Source organism: Acanthaster planci, linkage group LG20 (assembly GCF_054643075.1).
Source record: "Acanthaster planci isolate LZ-2023a linkage group LG20, COTS_SCS, whole genome shotgun sequence".
NCBI classification, from domain to species: Eukaryota; Metazoa; Echinodermata; class Asteroidea; order Valvatida; family Acanthasteridae; genus Acanthaster; species Acanthaster planci.
The window spans coordinates 7014479-7034598 of record NC_141796.1 but is presented as its reverse complement, the minus strand read 5'-3'; the positions used below and the strand labels follow the sequence as shown (position 1 = coordinate 7034598).

The 20120-nt window shown below is 38.8% G+C and overlaps 1 protein-coding gene across 1 annotated transcript in view; it reads right to left on the bottom strand.

The window, feature by feature from the left end:
- The window catches only part of mob2 (MOB kinase activator 2), a 28085-nt gene extending 9243 nt beyond the window's left edge, over positions 1–18842 (bottom strand). The window contains exons 1-3 of the mRNA XM_022233499.2: positions 18659–18842; positions 3931–4100; positions 2312–2411 (exon numbers count right to left, since the gene is read on the bottom strand). Coding sequence (XP_022089191.2) covers positions 2312–2411; positions 3931–4100; positions 18659–18675 — 287 coding nt within the window. The 5' untranslated portion in view covers positions 18676–18842. The remainder of the gene's footprint in view (positions 1–2311; positions 2412–3930; positions 4101–18658) is intronic.
- Positions 18843–20120: the final 1278 nt, after the last annotated feature.

The following is a 20120-nucleotide window of genomic DNA, read 5'->3' as shown; positions in this document are numbered from 1 at the left end:
TCTGTTTGACCAACACCAACCAGATAATGATTGTGTTTACTTTTCTACTGAAGTACATCCAGGATACACTGATAATCTGCTGAAATTCACAGAACATGTGCAAATTGCTACCTTATCAAAGCTCAAAATACAAGTACCCTGTGGACCCTTCTGTGAGTTTCTACACATACATGTACATATGTACACGTATGCAGTTGATACATGTATGCATAATAAATCTGACAATGTACAAATGTATATGTATGTATGTACAGTCCTGGTACAAGTATGATTTTGTAAGTTTAAACACATTCTTTTATTTCCAAGGATGATAAAGTAAAGTCAATTACCAACATGTACCGGTATCAAACAAAATGACAGTACAGTGTAGTTTGAAGCCACTTCATAATTTCGAGGTAAAATTACACAGGTCAGGTGTACCAGGGACACGAAAGTGTCACACTTTTGGACCCAGAAGATAGAGAATGACCCACATGTACATGTACAGTTGTACAGTAAGAGCATGGTAAGGGTACAATGCTAAAATGGATGGGCCATGCTGGGAAGATTTCTTGTAAAACATGCATCAACACATAAAACAAACATAACAAGATAACACATCTCCATAAATTTAAAATGCGTAGAAATATGTTAAAAATTGCAGTTTTCACAACCCTATTTCACTCCCTTCTCAGAGCAAAAGCTAAACAACAGCCGTCGGGTACAGAAAGTTGTCTGAAGAAATGCCCACGAATCGTGACGTCATAGGACACTGTCCTTTATCCGGCGACTGTTTACCGTTACGCAATGACGCGTCGACATGTACGTAATGTAGAAGTAGCGTTAACAATAACATATGCAATCATGTCAGACTCAAGCGATGATAATTCCAGCGATGATGCCTTTTCCCAATTATGACAGTGATCGCATGTCAAGTTCGTTTTATTCATTTGACAAAAAAAGCAACATTAAAGGAGCTGATGAGGCACAAGAAATTTTGCCTTGTCAGTTTGCACCAGAATATACTAAGGAAGAGATTTTGCAACTCGAGGCTGTTGGCCACAGGCATGGCGGCTTCCTGGGGATCAACAAAATAACACTGGCTGGTCATGATTTTTTCCTGCACCATTAGGCCTATAAAAATTTGTCTTTCTCGAAAGACGTAATTGTCCTACCGTTGGCTATTCAATAGCTGTATAGTAGAAGTCGTTTTGTGTCCATGGTTATAGGCTAGACTACTTTGTCTAAGTTGGTGTTCCATTCCCACAATTTTTTTCACCGTGCACTGCGAGTCACTTGCTTAGCATCAACACGTCGCGTGACGACCGTGCGGCATTATTTGCACCGAAAAATAGTCCACATGCGCCAGTGCAATATAGCCCATTTTAAATCGTACTCATAGTGTCAGCAGTGGTACGTGTGCATTTAAACACCCACTTGTATTTTGAGTCTTCGTAAATATCTGATTGTGTGCTATCAAATCTAACCCACAATCACTGGTGTGAAAAGTCGCTTGGGAATCTACAAAAACTGCTCTCCAGGGAATTGTTTTGATTGCGGCAAGAACCACTGACAACACAGTTTATCAGTATTTTTCCAAAATTCACAATTCACCATAGAAATTATTACATGTGTACAAGGCGATGCAAAACAAATTAAACACGATGCGTCAGGTTAGCTGTGCCGCATGTCAAGAGAAGGGTATAGGAAATAACACCGAATGTGGTTGACCTGACACGTACAAGTTACATACCCGACTACGCGCCAGAGCAGAGAATACTATTCTTGCGTGGACTGATCAATTTTCTTGCTGGAACTATGCATTCTTGTCTGGAAAGTCAAGTCCATCCAATGATGTCACATTTTTGTCAAGATTTGTCTGCTGCCCTCATTAACCGATTTCAATTAGTTTTTGTGAAGAGCCCAGGTGGAGACTGAAAAAAGGACACAGAAAACATCATTTTTTGCTGATTTAATGACATAAAAGAGGGGTTAATTTAACTCATTGTATATAAGACGGTTGAAAGGTTGAAACTGTCATATAACGTCAATTTAACCCTTCATGGCCCATCCCCTTTAAAAACAAAATGGAAAAACTTTTCAGAGACATGAAAAGCTTACATGTACAATGCACATGTATGAACTGCAACACAAAATGTATTAAATAGCCCCTGGGACTATATACAGTAATACATTTTATTCTCCCATAGCAATCCAGATGGGAAGTATCAAGCTAATTGGATATTTTAATGTTATTCTCCAAGGAAAAGGGGTTACATGTATATTTTTTCACACAGGAAAAGCAGTTTCATTTTCAAAAGGACACACTTACGTGTTCCCCGGTGCTGACATGCTTGGACATGTATCATTTGTGCAGGCTTCGCCCGACGTGACTCCATAGAGAACATTAACATTGTTAAAAAATTCTAGAGCTGTGGAGAGAGAGAAAAAAACAGTTTTAGAACTGAATGACTGAATTTTTTACAAAAGAAAAGCCCATGCTTATTTTGTTTAATTTTTTTGTACAATAGCCGAATAAATATCCATCCAAGTTATTTTGTATGTTAGTATGGAACATTCTAGAACATTCATGATAAGACGACATTTCCAGACACCTGGGGGATGCTGGCAACGGCTTTTATTCAAGTAGAGATCTATTCCGGCACTCTGTACATGTACCCTTACCAAAATTACACCGTGTTTCAGGTTTTGTCTCATGAGGGAACATGTAATTCCAGAAATTAGGGGTCCAAAAGTGTGAAATTTTAGTGTCCCTGTTACACCTGACCTTTGTTGTTTGACATGGAAATATCACCAGAATTGATTTCGAACTCCATGTATTACTATTTGTTTGGAAGGTAATATGCATACATTCATCACTCATGAAAATTAGAAAATGCATTTTGAACTTACCTGTATAATATCATATATCGATATGACAGGGACGTGAAAAAAAAGGACCCCTAATTTCTGGAATTACCCACATCCATGCAATGAAAAGAATCATTTCTTATGGTAATGGACCCAGAGAATTAATCTTAACTCTGCACTAATTTATAAACATTCATTAGTTGAAGACCAGTGAATGGACCAATACTGGTACATGTACAATCTATGTGCATTTTAATTTCATGTCTCCATGTGCTATATGACTCAAGTAAATAAAAAAAACCACAAAGTTACATGTACATGTATAATACATGTAATTAACTGAGTTCATAATATGTACATGTAAGTTCAACTCAGGCACAATCTCACAAGTTTCAGAGTTACTGTGGAGCTTTTCCAATTTTTTTTTTTTTTTTTTTTTTGAGTTTCTTGAAAGGGAATATTCTTTTCGCTTTAGAGTCCAACACATGGCATGGGTCCAATGTACTGGTACCAGTAAGTGCTCATACAGTGTACATGTATGGCTCTCAGATTTTGTGGCCTACATGTACATGTTGTACATGTACCAAGTGGTTAGGGTTGAGACTCATGATCAGAGGGTCAGGGGTTCGAATCCAGCTGCTGGCCACACACGTAAGTTGTGGCCTTGAGCTGATTAGTACGCCCCCACTTGTCTCTATCCGGACAGGTCTAGAAATTGGCACTGGCATTTGCTGGGGAGCAACATGTTATGGACCGTTATCCCATATACCAGTATTCTCAGCTCTTTCATGCAAATGAAAATGGACTGATGAGCTGCAGTACATGTACATGTAGCTCAGGACAGACTTGCTTTTATTAGGCTCTTGTAATAGTTGATGTGATAGTCCAGTCCATCAAGTCTCCACAAGTACCGTACTTGTACCATATACACGTACCTGTATACACATGTACATGTAAGTCAATTTCAAGTCCCATGTTGCTTGTCATTGGATTTGCGAACTGACCACTGATTTACTTACGGCTGAATTTGTGGTATGGACTTTTCATGGACTCAACTGAAAAACTGCCGACAATACTCACTATTGGAGCCCAGCCACTCGTTGAGATCAAGCCCCTTCGGTAACCGTACAACTTCCCGGATATCAAAGTCTATGATCTGTGCTCCCAGATACTTGGGCTCCAGAAAGATCTTGGGCTCGTCAGGCGTGGTCACTGGTTGTGGTTTCTTGTCTTTCCCTCTTCCAGCTTTTCTGTGAATTTGAAAAAAAGGAGAACTTGTCTAGGATTTTCTTTTAAGCTAAAAATCAGTTTTTCAACTTTTCCTTAAGCCATGTCATCTTACCAGTTAAGCATCGTTCCCAGGATGAGGAAAAAATCAAGAACCACGGTGGGCTTAAGTTAGGCTAATGTACACGTACATGTACCTGTACATGTAATCTGAATTAACCTTATTACAGGCAAAAATCTTATGTTTCATAAGTCTGTTCCACAAACCGAAACACATTCTGACCTGCTGAACAAACTTTAGCTGAATTTCCACAGCATTAAAATCTGTGTACTGTACCGGTAAGTACCACTTCACATCTTTACTTAATTATGGTACAAGTACCGGTACCACGTACATGTACCGGTATATGTGGGTTATCTTGAGGTGGAAAGAAATGTATTCACAGTATAACTATTCCTGAGGCTGTTTTTAAGCTTACATGTACATGTGCATGTACATGTACGTGTGAATTTGTACAACCAGTACATGTACAGTATGTTAATCATTGTCACATCTTCTGGGAGCTGCATACGAAATGTGCACACATGTGGAATTGAATCTTGAAATCAAAATTCTTGCAAGCCTAAAGTTTTGACTCAAGGACATGTTACAAATTAATCAAGCCCTACGTTTACATGTAGCTAAACACAACCCATTATTTAAAACTTAATCCAAATTAGCATTAATATCTTCCTGACGCTGCCAAATTTGTGAGTACCTGTACATACTGTACATACCCGGTACACGTACATGCACTGTACCCAAAACGGTGTACAGTACATGTATGTACATAGACACATGTGAGATGCTAGTATTCCCCTTGTCGTCAATGTATCAATTTGCAAATATACTTCTCAAAACAAGTTAAGGACCACTTTTTATTTTGTGTATACCGGTACTTTTTTTTTATATAAGATATTACTGCTAAAAATGTGCATTTGGTGTTTGGAAACATTTTCTAAAATTTTTTATTCTAATGAGAACACCATCTAGACAAACAAAAAAAAGAAAGAACTAGATCCCACTCATTGCTCGGAAAAAAATTACAAGTTAAGAAAAAAGTGGTCTTTAACTTTTTTCAAGTAGATATTTTTGCATACATGTACATGTACAGTGCACCTGTACACTTTGTACATGTACCTGTACATACATGTACATGTACATGTAGACAATCTATTCACGGACTACTCTGCTGGTCAGTGACATTCCTTCTTCCTGCCAGCTCCTGTGCCATTCTGAATGTGCGTCTTGGAATATTAAGACAAAAACAGCTGCACCTGATCCCAGAGAAGTGGTAACACTATAACTCAGCCCGGCAAGTCACAAGTCTGTGAGCAATACTGCTCTCTTGCTATGAATACCACGGGTGTCAGACTGTCAGGTTGTTAAAGGATCATTTCCAATCCTCGAAAATTTGACTAGGCAAGTTCTTATTCAGAGTGAATAAGAGTGTAACACCCTGCAAAGACACATGTGTGTAGAGGTAACACCCCTGAAATTATTCCCTCAGATGTGCATGTACTCACATTTGGTAAACCAAACCAAATCTTGAGGTGACAGAAGAAAGGAAAACTTAAACACTAAATTTGTGCATTGTCTACAGAACTGATCGTCAATTAAGTTTTCTTCTCTGTTTAAAAGCGAATGTACATGTATATGTAATTCAAAAATGTACTGAATAATTCAGAGATGTTTTTCTTTCACCCTTTACTGTCTTTGTTAACCCTCATGCCGTGGGTACATGGAAATGTGATAAATTGCGCTGCAATTAAGGGATTCAAACTTCTTAGGGTTATGATATGAACTTGCAATGTAAACTTTCTTCTGGAGGTGAAAAATGTTTACTATGGCTAAGCTATTGAAAATAATAACAAGCAATATGTGCCCGGTACATGTACATGTACACTCTGTACATGCATATACACTGCTGCATCTGTCTACTTTTTGTAAGTATGCACACAAATGTTCATGTACATACTGTACATGTACATTTATGATGCCTTAATTTTGATTGACATACAATTTTTAGGCCTACATCTTCTATACCACCTACCCGCACATGTAGTTTCCAGTACATTAAATGCAACAAACATTACATGCACTTGAATAGAAAAAACTTGTTGAAAAAATGTTTAACTACTGGATTTTACACATGAATGTATTGTATATACAGTACATGTACAAGTACATGTATGTACGGTACATGTATACAGCTAATTCCAGAAATTAGGGGTCCAAACGTGTGACATTTTTGTGTTCCTGTTAAATCTGACCTTTGTTATTTGACATGGAAATACATGTATCACTGGAATTGTTTTCAAACTATTACTTTTTGTTTGGCAGGTACAGTAATTTGCATTAATTCATCACTCTTGGAAATTAGAATATGTGTTCTGAACTTATAAAATCATATGTCAGATGTACATGTACATGTACTATAACAGGTACATGTACTATAACAGGCACATGACAAAATGGACCCCTAATTTCTGGAATTACCCATATTAAGCTAGATTTTTGGAAAGGCATGCATTTTTAAGGCCTCCCTGATGATCACTTGATCTTGTTGGGTGGGGCCCACAATCTCACAAACTTGGGGTTTCTCAGTCTGAGTTTCGAACACTGCTGGTACAGCCCCAGGGAATTGCCCATTCATGTACAACAGGTGTTACATGTAGGTAGGGTGTGGGGCATCTGGATGAGGTGAAGATGTGTGGTTGTATAATGCTCAATTTACAAGGACAATGTACCTATTTGGATGACATGGATGAGGATGACAGGATGATGGATTAGGTTGAGACTTCTGGAAAGTGCAAGGATAATCATGGCTAATTTAAAAAGATGAGTCAGGTGATACCTTGAATAAATTTGACTTGGAAAGATGTACCTGTGAATTTATGAATCATGCATTCTACTTGTTCAAACCTGCTTTACAGTGTATTTTCACTTAAAATGTACAATGTACATGTACTTACTATGTACATGTACAGTACATGTGTGCAAATTAAACACTGCTGTTTGTATTGAAAAACATCTTCATTTGTATTCACATACATGTACACTTTCATTTTAATGCACTATTTGTCGAAGTGACCATGGACACTTGGGATTTGTGGCCAATTTCATCAAACTGTTGAATGTATATGTACATTGTACCAGTACACAAATCCTAAATATGATTAGACAAACAGGGTAACCAACCAAAATGTCACACTCACGTGATGTTCATGTACCGGTATTGCCACGGTTTGACTCATTCCCAGCTGGTATGCTGCTCCGCAGAACAAAATTTTCAGATCACTTCTCTAAACAAAACAGCTTCACTTTTCAGTTTCTGATGAGTCTCTTTCTCATGTTTCTCTTACTTTTTTCCCGACCCTACGGTTTTGTCATTGTACATGTGTCTTGTAATGTGTGTGTGTACATGTACATGTATTGTCATCGTACATGTACATATACATGTACATGTACATGTAGTTCAGATACATGCAATATTGATCTTTTCATGGCATCTCTGTGAATTTTTCATATTAGAAATACAGAACCTTATTGTACATGTATATGTACATGTTGAATGTTTCTTTAGTTGGGGAGAGGGTTGGCAGGTCCATGAATCACAGTGAATTTTTCACTTTTGCTATTTCTTTTTTTCTTTTTTCTTTTTTTTTAATCGATCAATTCAGGACTTGGTGTTGCCATCAGAAATGACAAACTCAGCCCAGTAGAAGTCACATCAAGAAACTACATTTCATATAAACTACGGTACAGCATAGTCATTAAGTACATATTCACTGCACCTTTGAAAACAGAAGTGGCAGGAAATACCAGTACATGACAAGGAAGAGAATTCCATACATGTAACTGACTACAGTTCTTGGAACGTACAATGTACATGTACCAGTATATGAAGACAGATAAAGTGTAGGTATTGGACTTTGGAATATTTACAGTAAACGACAATTTTGACAGTAATGTTCTTCTGCTTTTTTGGCTTTTTTATTGCTTTGTATTTTCCTGAACAGAAGAAACTAATAATTACACTGTATACCAACAACCCTGAAACTCAGTTTGGAAATTTGTCGTTACTAGAATTTTTATGAAAGCACACAAAGTGGCTATAGCAAAAAAGGGTTTGGTTCACATGGACACAGTCCCCATTACTCAGAGTTCAAAGACGTTATGTGCACTTGCGCATGCCCACACATTTTCCCCTCTCTGAAATATACAGTCTTCTGTAGAGGTATTTGGGGTCAGGGTTATCTGCCACAAAATGAAAGGGAACAATCAAGGAGATCATCATAAAAAAGTCCAGCATGAAGGAATGTTCGTGGTAGAAGAAAAACAAGTATATTCACTGAGTTTTTGTTAAGTATTGCAGAGAAACAACGAAATATCCATATTAAGGTAATGTTAACCGAGTATGAGAACTGTGCATACATGTACGGTACAACAATGTACCGGTATATGTACTACCGGTAGTAGGCATGGGCATGTCTACAATGTACATGTACGTGTGTACATTTTTCACACTAACTTTATTCACATGGTCAATGAAATATTTTCTCGACAAATCTTTCCATAATCGATTATTTTGCCAAAGGCCTTGTGCCCTCTGCACTTGAACAGAAATCCATAGATACAGTACATATACATTGTCCTCCCTCTTCATAGTGCCACAGATGTGATCACTTGGGTCATCATCTGGTACAAGGTTCTTCCCAATCAATAACTGAAACCGACTGAGGAAAATCAGTGTAAACAGTAACCATGACAAAATACGAGTGATCCGTAACAGCAGGGGCATAAAAACCATCCCTGTGTACATGTATATCAACAACACCTTTCCTTTTGAGAAAATTGGGAAGAAAAAGTAGGTTATCAAAATACAATCTACACTGTACTTGGCGATACAATGAAATTTGTAAGAATTCACTTGATGTGCAATGCATGAACTGCTACAAAATCAAATCCTGTATGAACGAAGGTACTTTTTTACAAAAGGGCTTGAAAGCAATTGCACACAATCATAGATTTTGCCAAGAGCTTAAGTTAGCCACATGTACCGGTACTGTACCAGTACATTGTATGCAAATTGTACATACTGGTACATGTACCACCTTCCTTGGGCAATTACCGGAACGCTTAGGCAAATGCACTCTTTTTCACGTATTCTTTTCAAATTTTGAGATTTTACAGTTCCTGTGTGGTACATGTACATGTGTACTGTACCGGTACATTTCACATTTTACATGTACATGAATGTCTTTTCTAAGGGGTGCTCAGACTCATGTACGTGTACATTTGCAGGCTTTTAAAATACATGTACCGTACCGGTACATGTACATGTACATACCGGTATACACGCTTTTTACAAACAGGAAAAATGAAATACTTAGTAGAGCCAAACCATTGATTCCCCTTTTTTTCTTTGTCAAAAGAAGGTTTTTTGGCTCCTGTTAACTTGGGGAATGACCCACGTTGCCCGTGGCCCACACCCCCTTGGATATATGCCCTGAAACCGGTACATGTACCACCGCACATGTACATGTACCGGTATTAGTTATCACATGAGCATGAATGGAACACAGAATGATGTCCATGTAGTGCATCTGTGTCCTATACATGTAGGACCATGAGGGCGAACGTATACCGTGTTCCACTAGTGTGAGCGTGACAACGAATTTATCTTCAAGCAAACTTGACACACAGCAAAAATCTTACGGAGGCCTACTGTACACGCACAGGTACATTGTACATGTGTGCACAAATGCGTCACCTTAAACTTGACAGGAAAGTTTGCAGAACTGTGTTTTGCTTTCAGCGTAAAAATAAAACACATTGCATTTTAAAAAGTTAAAACAGCGCATTACATGGGGTGTGTGGTACATGTACGTCACATTGTTTGTTGCCATGGATTGACCAATCAAAATTGAGCATTCACTGTTTGTTGAAGACACTGTAAAGAAACATTGTATCTCTTCTGAGCAAAAAAAATTTACATGTAGGTCTTTTATCACTACAGCCTCTCAACCTGGGGTGAACTCAACCCTGGGCGAGCTGACGACTGAACAGGATTGAAAATTTGATTTTTTGAATCCCTCCTTCAACCCGACATTGTTTCACAGTTGTTTTGTGCGAACCACTCATCAGGGCAGATGAGCACTTAACAGTTTTTGACGTGAGTTGTAAAAGTTAAACCTCGTCCTGTTTCAGGCATCGAGGTTTCATTGAAAATTCATTCAGTAAAATTGGAAGATTTGCAATGTTCCCCTGATTTGATCTGTTTTTGAGGGTTTTCATTTCTTCTTGGGGGGACATTCAAATTTCCTGACTAGGAAAGTGGAAACTCAGTTTCCAGGTTTCCCCTGATTTCAAGGAATGCAAGGAACACTGTGTACTGTCATTTCCAGCACATACAAGTGTATAACCTACCAGTGCACGTACCTGGGCTTCTGGAGCCACAAGTACAGTATATGTGTACAGCTGTATCAGATGTCAAAGTGCAAGATACATGTACATGTTTACGGTACCATCCTTGCTCACGAATAAAGATTGTTCTTATTATTTTTCTTCTTATTATCATTTATTTGGCCAACAACAGAAACAAGTACGGTACAGTGACAGAGGAGAATTCGCGATTCAGATTCAGAAGAGACTATACATGTGCAAGGCACACTTCATGATTAAAAAATATTGATGTTCCAAGCATCTATTCAGCCAAACATCCGTCCGTACACAAATTTCTAATGGTTGCCATGCGGACTGTTCCGATACCGGTATTTGACACCTACGCATGTGCATTTGTACACGTACCAGTACATGTAAATGTGAATAAAATTTCTAAAAATCCAGTGCAATGTTTCATTCAGCTCCTGGACAACATACATGTACCTGTAACTGGAAACTTGACAAAGCTGATTGTTATAGAGTTCCTGGTTGTCTCCCTTCTCCTATTTAAAGCCAGGCCATGTGTGTACAAGTTAATATCACACTTGAGTAGTTTTGAAAACCTGTTTTCAGAAAACCTATTTTCCATAACAAACATCTGGCACTGACTTCCTAACTGCTGAACACACCCGGAACTTGATGAACAAAAAAAAATGTTTTTGGTGACTCACAGGTCTACAAGGGACAAATGTTGCTAAACAAAAATTTATGAGCGGTGAAACAGAGTGTTTCAGGTCTATTTTTGGCAAGGGTATTTTCTGACAATCTTGGGAAACGGGTTCCTGTATCACGCAAGGAACCAACAGAAAAACACAATTTACACAAACGAATGAAACGAAAAAACTGATGCTAGAACTTACATGTAAACTCAAGTTATTGAAGAGGATGAAAACGCAGTGCACTAATTTAGTATAAATGTGTGCACCATTGCACCAGTACCTGCATGTACATGTACGTGGTACCACTATACTCTAATGTACACGGACATGTGGAGGACTGAGCACGATACACTTTGCTCTGTATCTTTTCCATCCATTCACTATGATGGACCGGCTAAAATATGTACATGTACATTGTAATATATCTCCAAGCAACTATGATTTAAATAATAATGAAGCCTGACTCGACTCAACTTGACTACAAGTACGGATACATGTACATACAGTGTCTCGACTCAAGTCACAAAGTTTTAAACAAAATAAAATAAAAACACGCAGTACATGTCATGTACTGTATACATACATGTATGTGCCAGTACCAGAAAGTTATTTTTCGGTAATTTTTATTTTCATTTAGACATGCTGAAAATACATACATGTATGTGCCACTACCAGTAAGTTATTTTTCGGTAATTTTTATTTTCATTTAGACATGTTGAAAATAAATCAGGATGACAGCTACATGTAGTCAACTAAAATTTTACTATTAATTTTTTTGAGACTCTAGTCTTACAAGCTTGTACTCAAGTCACATCTCCATGAGAGATTGAAGTTGAGTCGAGTCATTTGGTTGCAGAGACTCAAATCATTTACCAGTCTTGAGTCGAGTCGCCAAAAACTGTGACTCGAGTCGGACTTGAGTCAAGTCATTGAGTCGATACACGTACATGAATTATAACAAACCAGTACCGGTACATGTACATGTATGTACCATGTACAAAAAGTACGGTACATACATGTACTAAGCTTAACATGTACACAAAGCTGCCTTCATTGCCAGTACCATGCATTGCGGCCTACATTTTTAATTCCCACTCATGGAAAACTAAACCCAGTACTCCAGTTTCGTAGGCAGAATTCCTGCAGAGACAGGTCCACCATATTAATGAAGATCTGCGGGAAGCCAGTTTGTTCGGACGGATTCTTGCTGGTCCGCTTACCAGCTAATTATGGACAGAGCAGGGAAATGCTGGGCAGGTCTGATGCAAAGGCTGGGGCACCTGGTGACTGTGGCAGACATGCGCTCCGGGCGAAAATGTGGTTAGCCATGTGCCTCGTTTGACATTTGGAAACCGGACTAGCTTTGGGCTTTGATGTTGTGATGTTGAACATCGACGTCTACACGTGTATGAACATAAACATGTTGGTAGATGCATTAAAGTGAGCACTCAATCTGTTCACACTGTGTGCAAAACGATGTGGTTGGGACATGTTTGGGAACATCCAGGTTTTCAGCATGGATATTGGACCTACGTGTATGTGACTGAGGTCCCACACTGGGAGTCAAACCTTTTTGTTTTGTAGTTGTTGTTTCTCAAGTGATGATAAATTTTAGTGAATGGTCATATAGTACTTGTCCTGTAATTGTATAATACCGGGCAGCTCCTTACCCCTTTATGGATAGTACTGAGATTTGGAGAAAAAATGACAAACTTACAATACGTATACATGTGTTCTTGTACTGTACATGTATGCACAAAAGGTACAAACAATATCCCTATTCCCCCTGGGGTGCACCACAAAGATCATGTTGAAATCAGAGGATTTGGGACTGTTAGGGTTAAACGATCAGTATACAATGTACATGTACATTATACAATCCGTATTACAGTACATGTACGTACACAATATTTGGTATAATTTCAGCAAAAGTTCTCATGCGAAAGATGTCACGGTTAACCTCATACCCAAGTTTTGCATTCATTCATCATTCAAACCTGTGAACAACACGAACATTAACATTAGAAATGTCCATTAAGCAGCATTATATTATTAGCAGAATTGCCCAGCTGACTTAATGTTAATAACAAACTTTGGCTCACCCCTTGTTCAAACCGTTCATTCCTAATACCGGTATGCTCAGTAGTACATGTATTTTGTGCATTTCATGTTAATATGACATTAATACATACATGTACAATACTGTGGCGCCGGGGGCCGGCCGGTTGGGTGGGGATGTCAGTCTGACTCCACGGTGGTGCAGCTGGCGCCCTTGCTGGACCAACCGGGAGACCCCGCCGCGCCAGCACTGGGAGGGTTCTTTTGGCGGCCTCAAGAGTTCAGTTTTGTTGTGAGTCTTCGGACAGGCAAGTTTTGACTGTGTTGCCCAAATAAACGGGTTTTCCCCTCATAAACAGAAGTTCTGAGCCCAGTGTGCTTTCTTGCCTTCATGTGGAACCTGTAGACCGTCGGACTGTTGCAATACCCTAGTCATGCTACTGGTAGTAGTGCATGTGTACCATGAACTCAACAGGCTGGCTGTAGGCTTGTTTCCTTTACAATAATACTTTCACTTTTTATCACAATGACACCACCTAGCATCAATGAGAGCTACATGTACAAGTACATGTACATAATGAGAGTGCATACATTTACAGTACATACAGTACAAGTTGTACATACGTGCACATGTACTGTATGTACATGTACATGTGTGCAGTACTGTATACTGAGTTGCTCTGCACTGGCCAAGTCTATAAACTGTCTGGATACATGTACATCTACAGCACCAGTATCGCAGAATTTGCGAACTACATGTACATGTACAAGACGTAACTATCGCTTTCTCGACTCCAACAAAAAAAACCTGGCTAAGAGAGAAACCTGAACAAAAAGCCACCATACCAGTATACATGTAGTATACTACCAGTAGGTACACCGGTACAAGTCATGTTCTGTCCAACTGCATGCAGTTGACAGTTAATCATGATGTACATGTAAATGATACCGATAACATTAAATTATTATGTAAATTAACAATAAACTATGGCATATGAGTGTACATGTAGTATAACCATAACAGTACACGTGCAGTACAACCGTACACTATGTACATGTACATACACGCGTATGTTATTTAGAATAAAGCATTAATGTTCCACATTATACATGTAATATTGATTGTTCAAGGCAACAGATGCAAATGGTGTGCACCTGTTATTTTTTCTGTACCCGGTATTTCTAAGCATATTTTTACACGGCAATCTGTTCAACCCTAAACAGCAAACAAGATGCATAAAAGTGCCTATCATTTTTAGATTGTGCCCACTGATGCATCTGAAGGGAAACTGTGAATTGTTTCTAACCACAGGACACTTCTGAATAAAATCAAGAACAGTTTCTGCTGACCACTTCCTGATTTACCATCCAGTTATCGATTTTCATTATTTTTTCCTAAGGACATGGAGGATCGGGAACTGATAACAACCAATCACGACAATCTGCAGTGGAATTCCATGGAATTCAGGAAGTTTTCCTGCAGGGTAAAAAAAGGGACTTACAGGTACTGGTAAAGTTTAACGATACTACATGTACTGTACATTGTAATTATGTGGCACTATATTTTTCCTGGAACCAACTGGTCACCTCACTTCCAATCAATTGCACTTTCCTGATGAATATTCCAGATGGGATTTACCGTAAATTGACCGCCATATAAACCCTTGCCTGAGGTACATGTACATGCACATACATACATATGCATGTACAACATGACATAAATTGGTTCATGTGGTTCACTGACGATCATTTTCAGTCTACACAAAGTCTATTCCTGGACACTCGACAAGCCACTCCAAATTAAATCCTACATGTACATGTATACATACATGTACGTGTAGATTATATTGTCCAGTACATACATGTACATGTACACGTGCAGTACATGTACAGTGTACTATAACTCATATTTTGACACTTGAAGTGTGTTCAGAAAATCAGAACATAAACCTACTGTAAATGTACATTATCACGATAACAGGTACATGTACATGTATGGCAGAAATTACCAGTACATGCTCACGTACATGAACACTGTACACAAAGCACATGCTCTGGCCGACGTGCAGAGCAGAAAGTTCACTTACATGTACATGTATTACATACATGTACAAAATGCTTACTAAAAGCTGCAATGTACATGTACCGGTACATGTACATGTACATGACGTTGTATGTGCATGTAGCACAGTATCACATAGAACTACTGTACATGTACCGGTACATGTACATGTACATGACGTTGTATGTGCATGTAGCACAGTATCACATAGAACTACTGTACATGTACCGGTACACGTGGTACATGTTATCTATAGCCAAATGCATACATACTTACAGTTTACATGAAACTGCATTTCCTCCACTGATCTGTCTCTGCTGTAATGCATTACTACATGAACCTTCCTGTTTAGTTACATGTACAGTGTTGTACACTTGATCAAAAACATGCAGCACACTAAGTATGTTTACAACATCTGACCCCCCTGAAGACATTGAAATATTTTCGAGTTTTTTCTACAAGAAGTCACAAGATTATCCTTTTAAATTAATATTTTAAATTGAATCCTACCGTATGTTCAAATGCATGGTATTTTCCAATTTTTTTCCAAGCTTTATAGATCGAGAGGAATTTTTTTTCCAAGCAAAAAAACAAAACGAGGAAAAGTCAGAAACTGCACTAGTACTGAGTTTAATCTCACAAAAATACACATTTCCTGTGACAAAGTGCGCACGCTGCAGCATGCGCACATTACGTTACTGTGCCAGTGTGCCAGTACAATAGTACAAGCATGATCTCAACGGCACAACCACTTCATGACTGATATCGGCAGGGCGCACGCCAAACACTGCTCTGTGTACCCAGTAGCTGTGAATGGATAGGACCCACAGTTGTACTGTACAAGTATTCCTACATGTACATGTAAACGTCCCACCGAATTGTAAACGTTCAAATAATAATATGCAGAGGATGAAAAGTCTGCAATTGTTTAAGATTAATCTGAGAAAATGTGTTGTAAGGGAATGGTTGAAAACAGTTTCCATCCCCAAAGTGGTTGAGCTGACACATGGAGGTCAGCCAATCATTGACAGGACACATGCGGAGAGGGTACAGGTGTTTGTACATGTATACAAAGTGTACAGTGTGATTGTCATGAGAAGAATAGGAAGGAGCTCCAATTTTTTAAACATAGTCATTCATATGGTTGTAAAACCATCATTGAAAAAATTACAGAGAGATACATGTACATGTACCGGTATGGGACGGACTCAGTGACTTTTGGGGGGTAAGGGGATATTTGATTGAGAAAATGGAGTTCCATTGGGGAAGTTTTTTATCTATCAAGGCAAGATGAAAGAATCAATGGCAGTAGAAAGTAACTTTGCCAGAAGGCACACAAGGAACCTTCTAGTCTCTAGAGGTTAATCTAGACCACGAACCTGTCAAATATCCATAGCCTACATGTATATTAGTATGACTCAACACTTTGCTGTGCACAGGAAGTTACTGTAGTTTGTCCACAATAAAGCACTAAACAATCGGCTTGAGATACATGTGCATGTACAATGTGTACACGTACATGTACGTATTATTTAAAGGTACTGCGTCTGATCAAGTAATTTAAAAACTCATTTGAGTTAACTGTAACAGCAAACTTTAGTTTTGATTGAAAAAAAAACACTTCTTACCTATAGATGACATCCAATCTAGTGATCATTTAGCAATGCACAAATTCAGACTCCAGTTTTAAAAACTAAAATGTCTACCTTTATTGAACTCAGTTAATGTATACCGGTACATGTACGGTACATATTTCCAACACAAACACAAACCGGACCAAAAAAACTGTGTCAAGTGTCTCAGGCATGGTTATTTATGCAAACGATGCCTAAGAAGACAAATTAATATGTACATGTTCATGTACAAATAGTTTATGTACCAATATCCCAAGTACTAATTTAAAGAAGACAAAAAATCAAATGGCCATTGCAAGTGCCAGGGTTCCGGCACCTAAAGGGCAATTAAATTCAATCATGACTTTTCCATGACTTTAGTCATTTTTACAAAATTCCATGACTTTTCCAGGCCTGGAAAATGAAAACAAATTTCCGTGACTTTTTCTAGAGTTTTCCAGGCTGCGGGTCGGGAACCCTCAAGTGCTGATTCCCTGCAGTGCAGTGCTGACCATGCACAGATCCTAGTCAAATAATTGAATGACAAAATACATGCAAAATTTGCCTCTTTCAAATGGAAAGAGTTCCATAAATGGATGCCACTTGACACCCTGTGCACACGTTCTGTATGAGACTGGTCTGAAAAATCATGAAAAATTCTAAGAGTTTACAGTATGAATACCAATGTTGCTTTCTGATGGCTACTACTAGTAATAGGACACTGTATGGAAAAATTGGTGGCATCCGCATATGGAATTCTGTCCAAGTTTGTTGCATATATGTACGTCATTTAGGCCTACACCATTCATACCGATACTTCCCATAACTTCAAGTTTGAAAGGAAGAGCTCCATATACACTTGTACATGTCGGCTACAGATATAAGGACAACTATTTTTCCCCTAACGTCTTCACAGCCATCAGAAGTGATAACAATTACGCAGTGGCTGTTGTTACAGCAGCCGTAATGCAGCTCCCATTTTCTATCGTTACGGCACTGCAACTGCCCAAGCGCGCCAACTTAAGTGCAGATGTCAGACTTGATTTCCCTTTAAAAAAAATCCTCCCAAGCCTTCGATGAGAAAAGAAAAAAAGATTCCTGTTTAGGCCTATACAATTAGAAATCAACATAAAAACAACAATTATGGTATAAAACATGAAAGTTAGACCAAAAAAATTAAATAGTCCAAGCACGGATATATTCGAAAGTCACACACCAGTGGTTCTAAACCTTCCACCTTGACCATTCGGCCACAAGCGTTCAGCAATCCAGGTAATTTTAAAATATATAAACCGTAGTGATGATCAACTACGTCATCGCACTTGCGCAGTTCAGTGCTGTAACGATAGAAAATGAGAAATGCATTACGAATGCCATAACGATAGCCACTTCGTAACAACTAACATGTCCTAAAGAGTAAAGTAAAAAGTAAAATTAAACTACAAAAATTCCGAAGCATTTACTTTAAACAGTTCAATTTTTTCAGACAAGTCTCATCGTAGGCTTGTACACAGGGGTATCAAGCATGTTGTCAAGTGTTGTCCGTATATGGTATAGCCAGCGCAATGCGCACAAGCCGTCAGTTGTGGCCATTTTCAGGTCAACACTCAAGTGAAAAAAGAGACATAACACACGTTAACAAAAGCGAACTTCTAATCAGTAAGGCCTAACATTGATCAGCTTGAAATTCTCTTCAACTTACGACATCAACCAATCCATCCCTCCCGCTAGCGATACAAGTGTCTATCTTGTACGATCCCTCGCCACCAACTGAAGAAATCACGGCATTTTCCAGCGTCTGGTCGCGTAGGCTCCACGTCCCTCCTCCAACACATCATCCCAAAATGCCGGTACTGCGTAAGTAGGAGGTCTTCTCCAGATATCGGGTCAGTAATATACACGTTTCAAGATTGGCAGGAAACCCGACTAAAACGGAGCACGAGCATATCAACTGCATGGTGGCGCTGTTCTAATTACCCGAAGAATGGGCGTGGCATACCCTGCGTAATTATCACCTGCAAGTAAATAATTAATAGATTTCGTAGAAAAGCGATTGAGGTTGTGTTAAATTTTCCTTACACACAGTTAATATTTAAAGTTAATTACTGGTGCTGATGGTAGTTGATCCTTAAACTGTATTCCTTTGGGAGAAGCATGCATGATTACATGAAATTCAAAAAATGATTAAGTTGAAGTCAAGTCGCACAGTCAAAGCATCGGTTTGTTGGCTACCTTTCCCCTTTTTGTTACAGCGAGGAGCTGTCAAGCTGCAACCACTAACCATTTCAAGGAAATTGGGCCCAATACAAACAGGAAACTTTGGTAATAGGGGATTCGATAAGGGGAAATAAAATACTTCCTACTGGAGAGTGGGGAGGGGAGACACGCACGGCTGGCTCTGCACATTCCTCAGCTACTCTTTGCTAGCAGAGCTGAGTAAAGACTACGGTAACTCGATCAGCTGCCGCTCGGACTCGTGAGACGTGTAGAGCTCATCTAAAAAAAAAAAGGCTCGGAGGGAACTTTTTTCAAATAAATGCCAAGTAGCTAGGTCTACATTTCCTCTTGTCTTCTTTTCCGCCTACTTTTGCCAATATTTTCATCATACAGAATAACAACCCCTTGAAAAGTTAATGCCTAGCATCATTTTGGTGACGTAAAATAAGTGGCTTTAAACTTGTGGAAGCGAAAGGCTTGCATGTGTTTGTGCTTTGTATTTTTTTCAAATGGAGACGGAGCAATGCACCGCGACCTATATTTGCAGTTTTAGGCTCATTTTGAAGATGATAGCCGTAATTTTAGGACGCGTATAGTCAAGACTTGAAAACTTCAGAGATGTTCCCCGATGCCCTGATTTTAAAGATTATAAAGCCGTCCTTTCCACCCTCCGAAGACAAAGGTAATTACGAAGAAGTTCGAACGCAGACATAAAATGAAATTAATATCCAAAAGACCAGTTCACAAGTCAATTTCCTGATAAAATTTGAAGCACATTTTGCTCGAAATTACCGCATTTTGGAAACGTGTTTAACTTCCATCGATTTGCAGCAGGAACAGGGCAACTTTCGGTCGTTAGAATTAAATCCGTAAAGCGTCCGCATCGCCCAACGGCGGAAGTCTGAGCCGGCTCTTAATTAATGGTGATAGTTAATAGACATATCTAA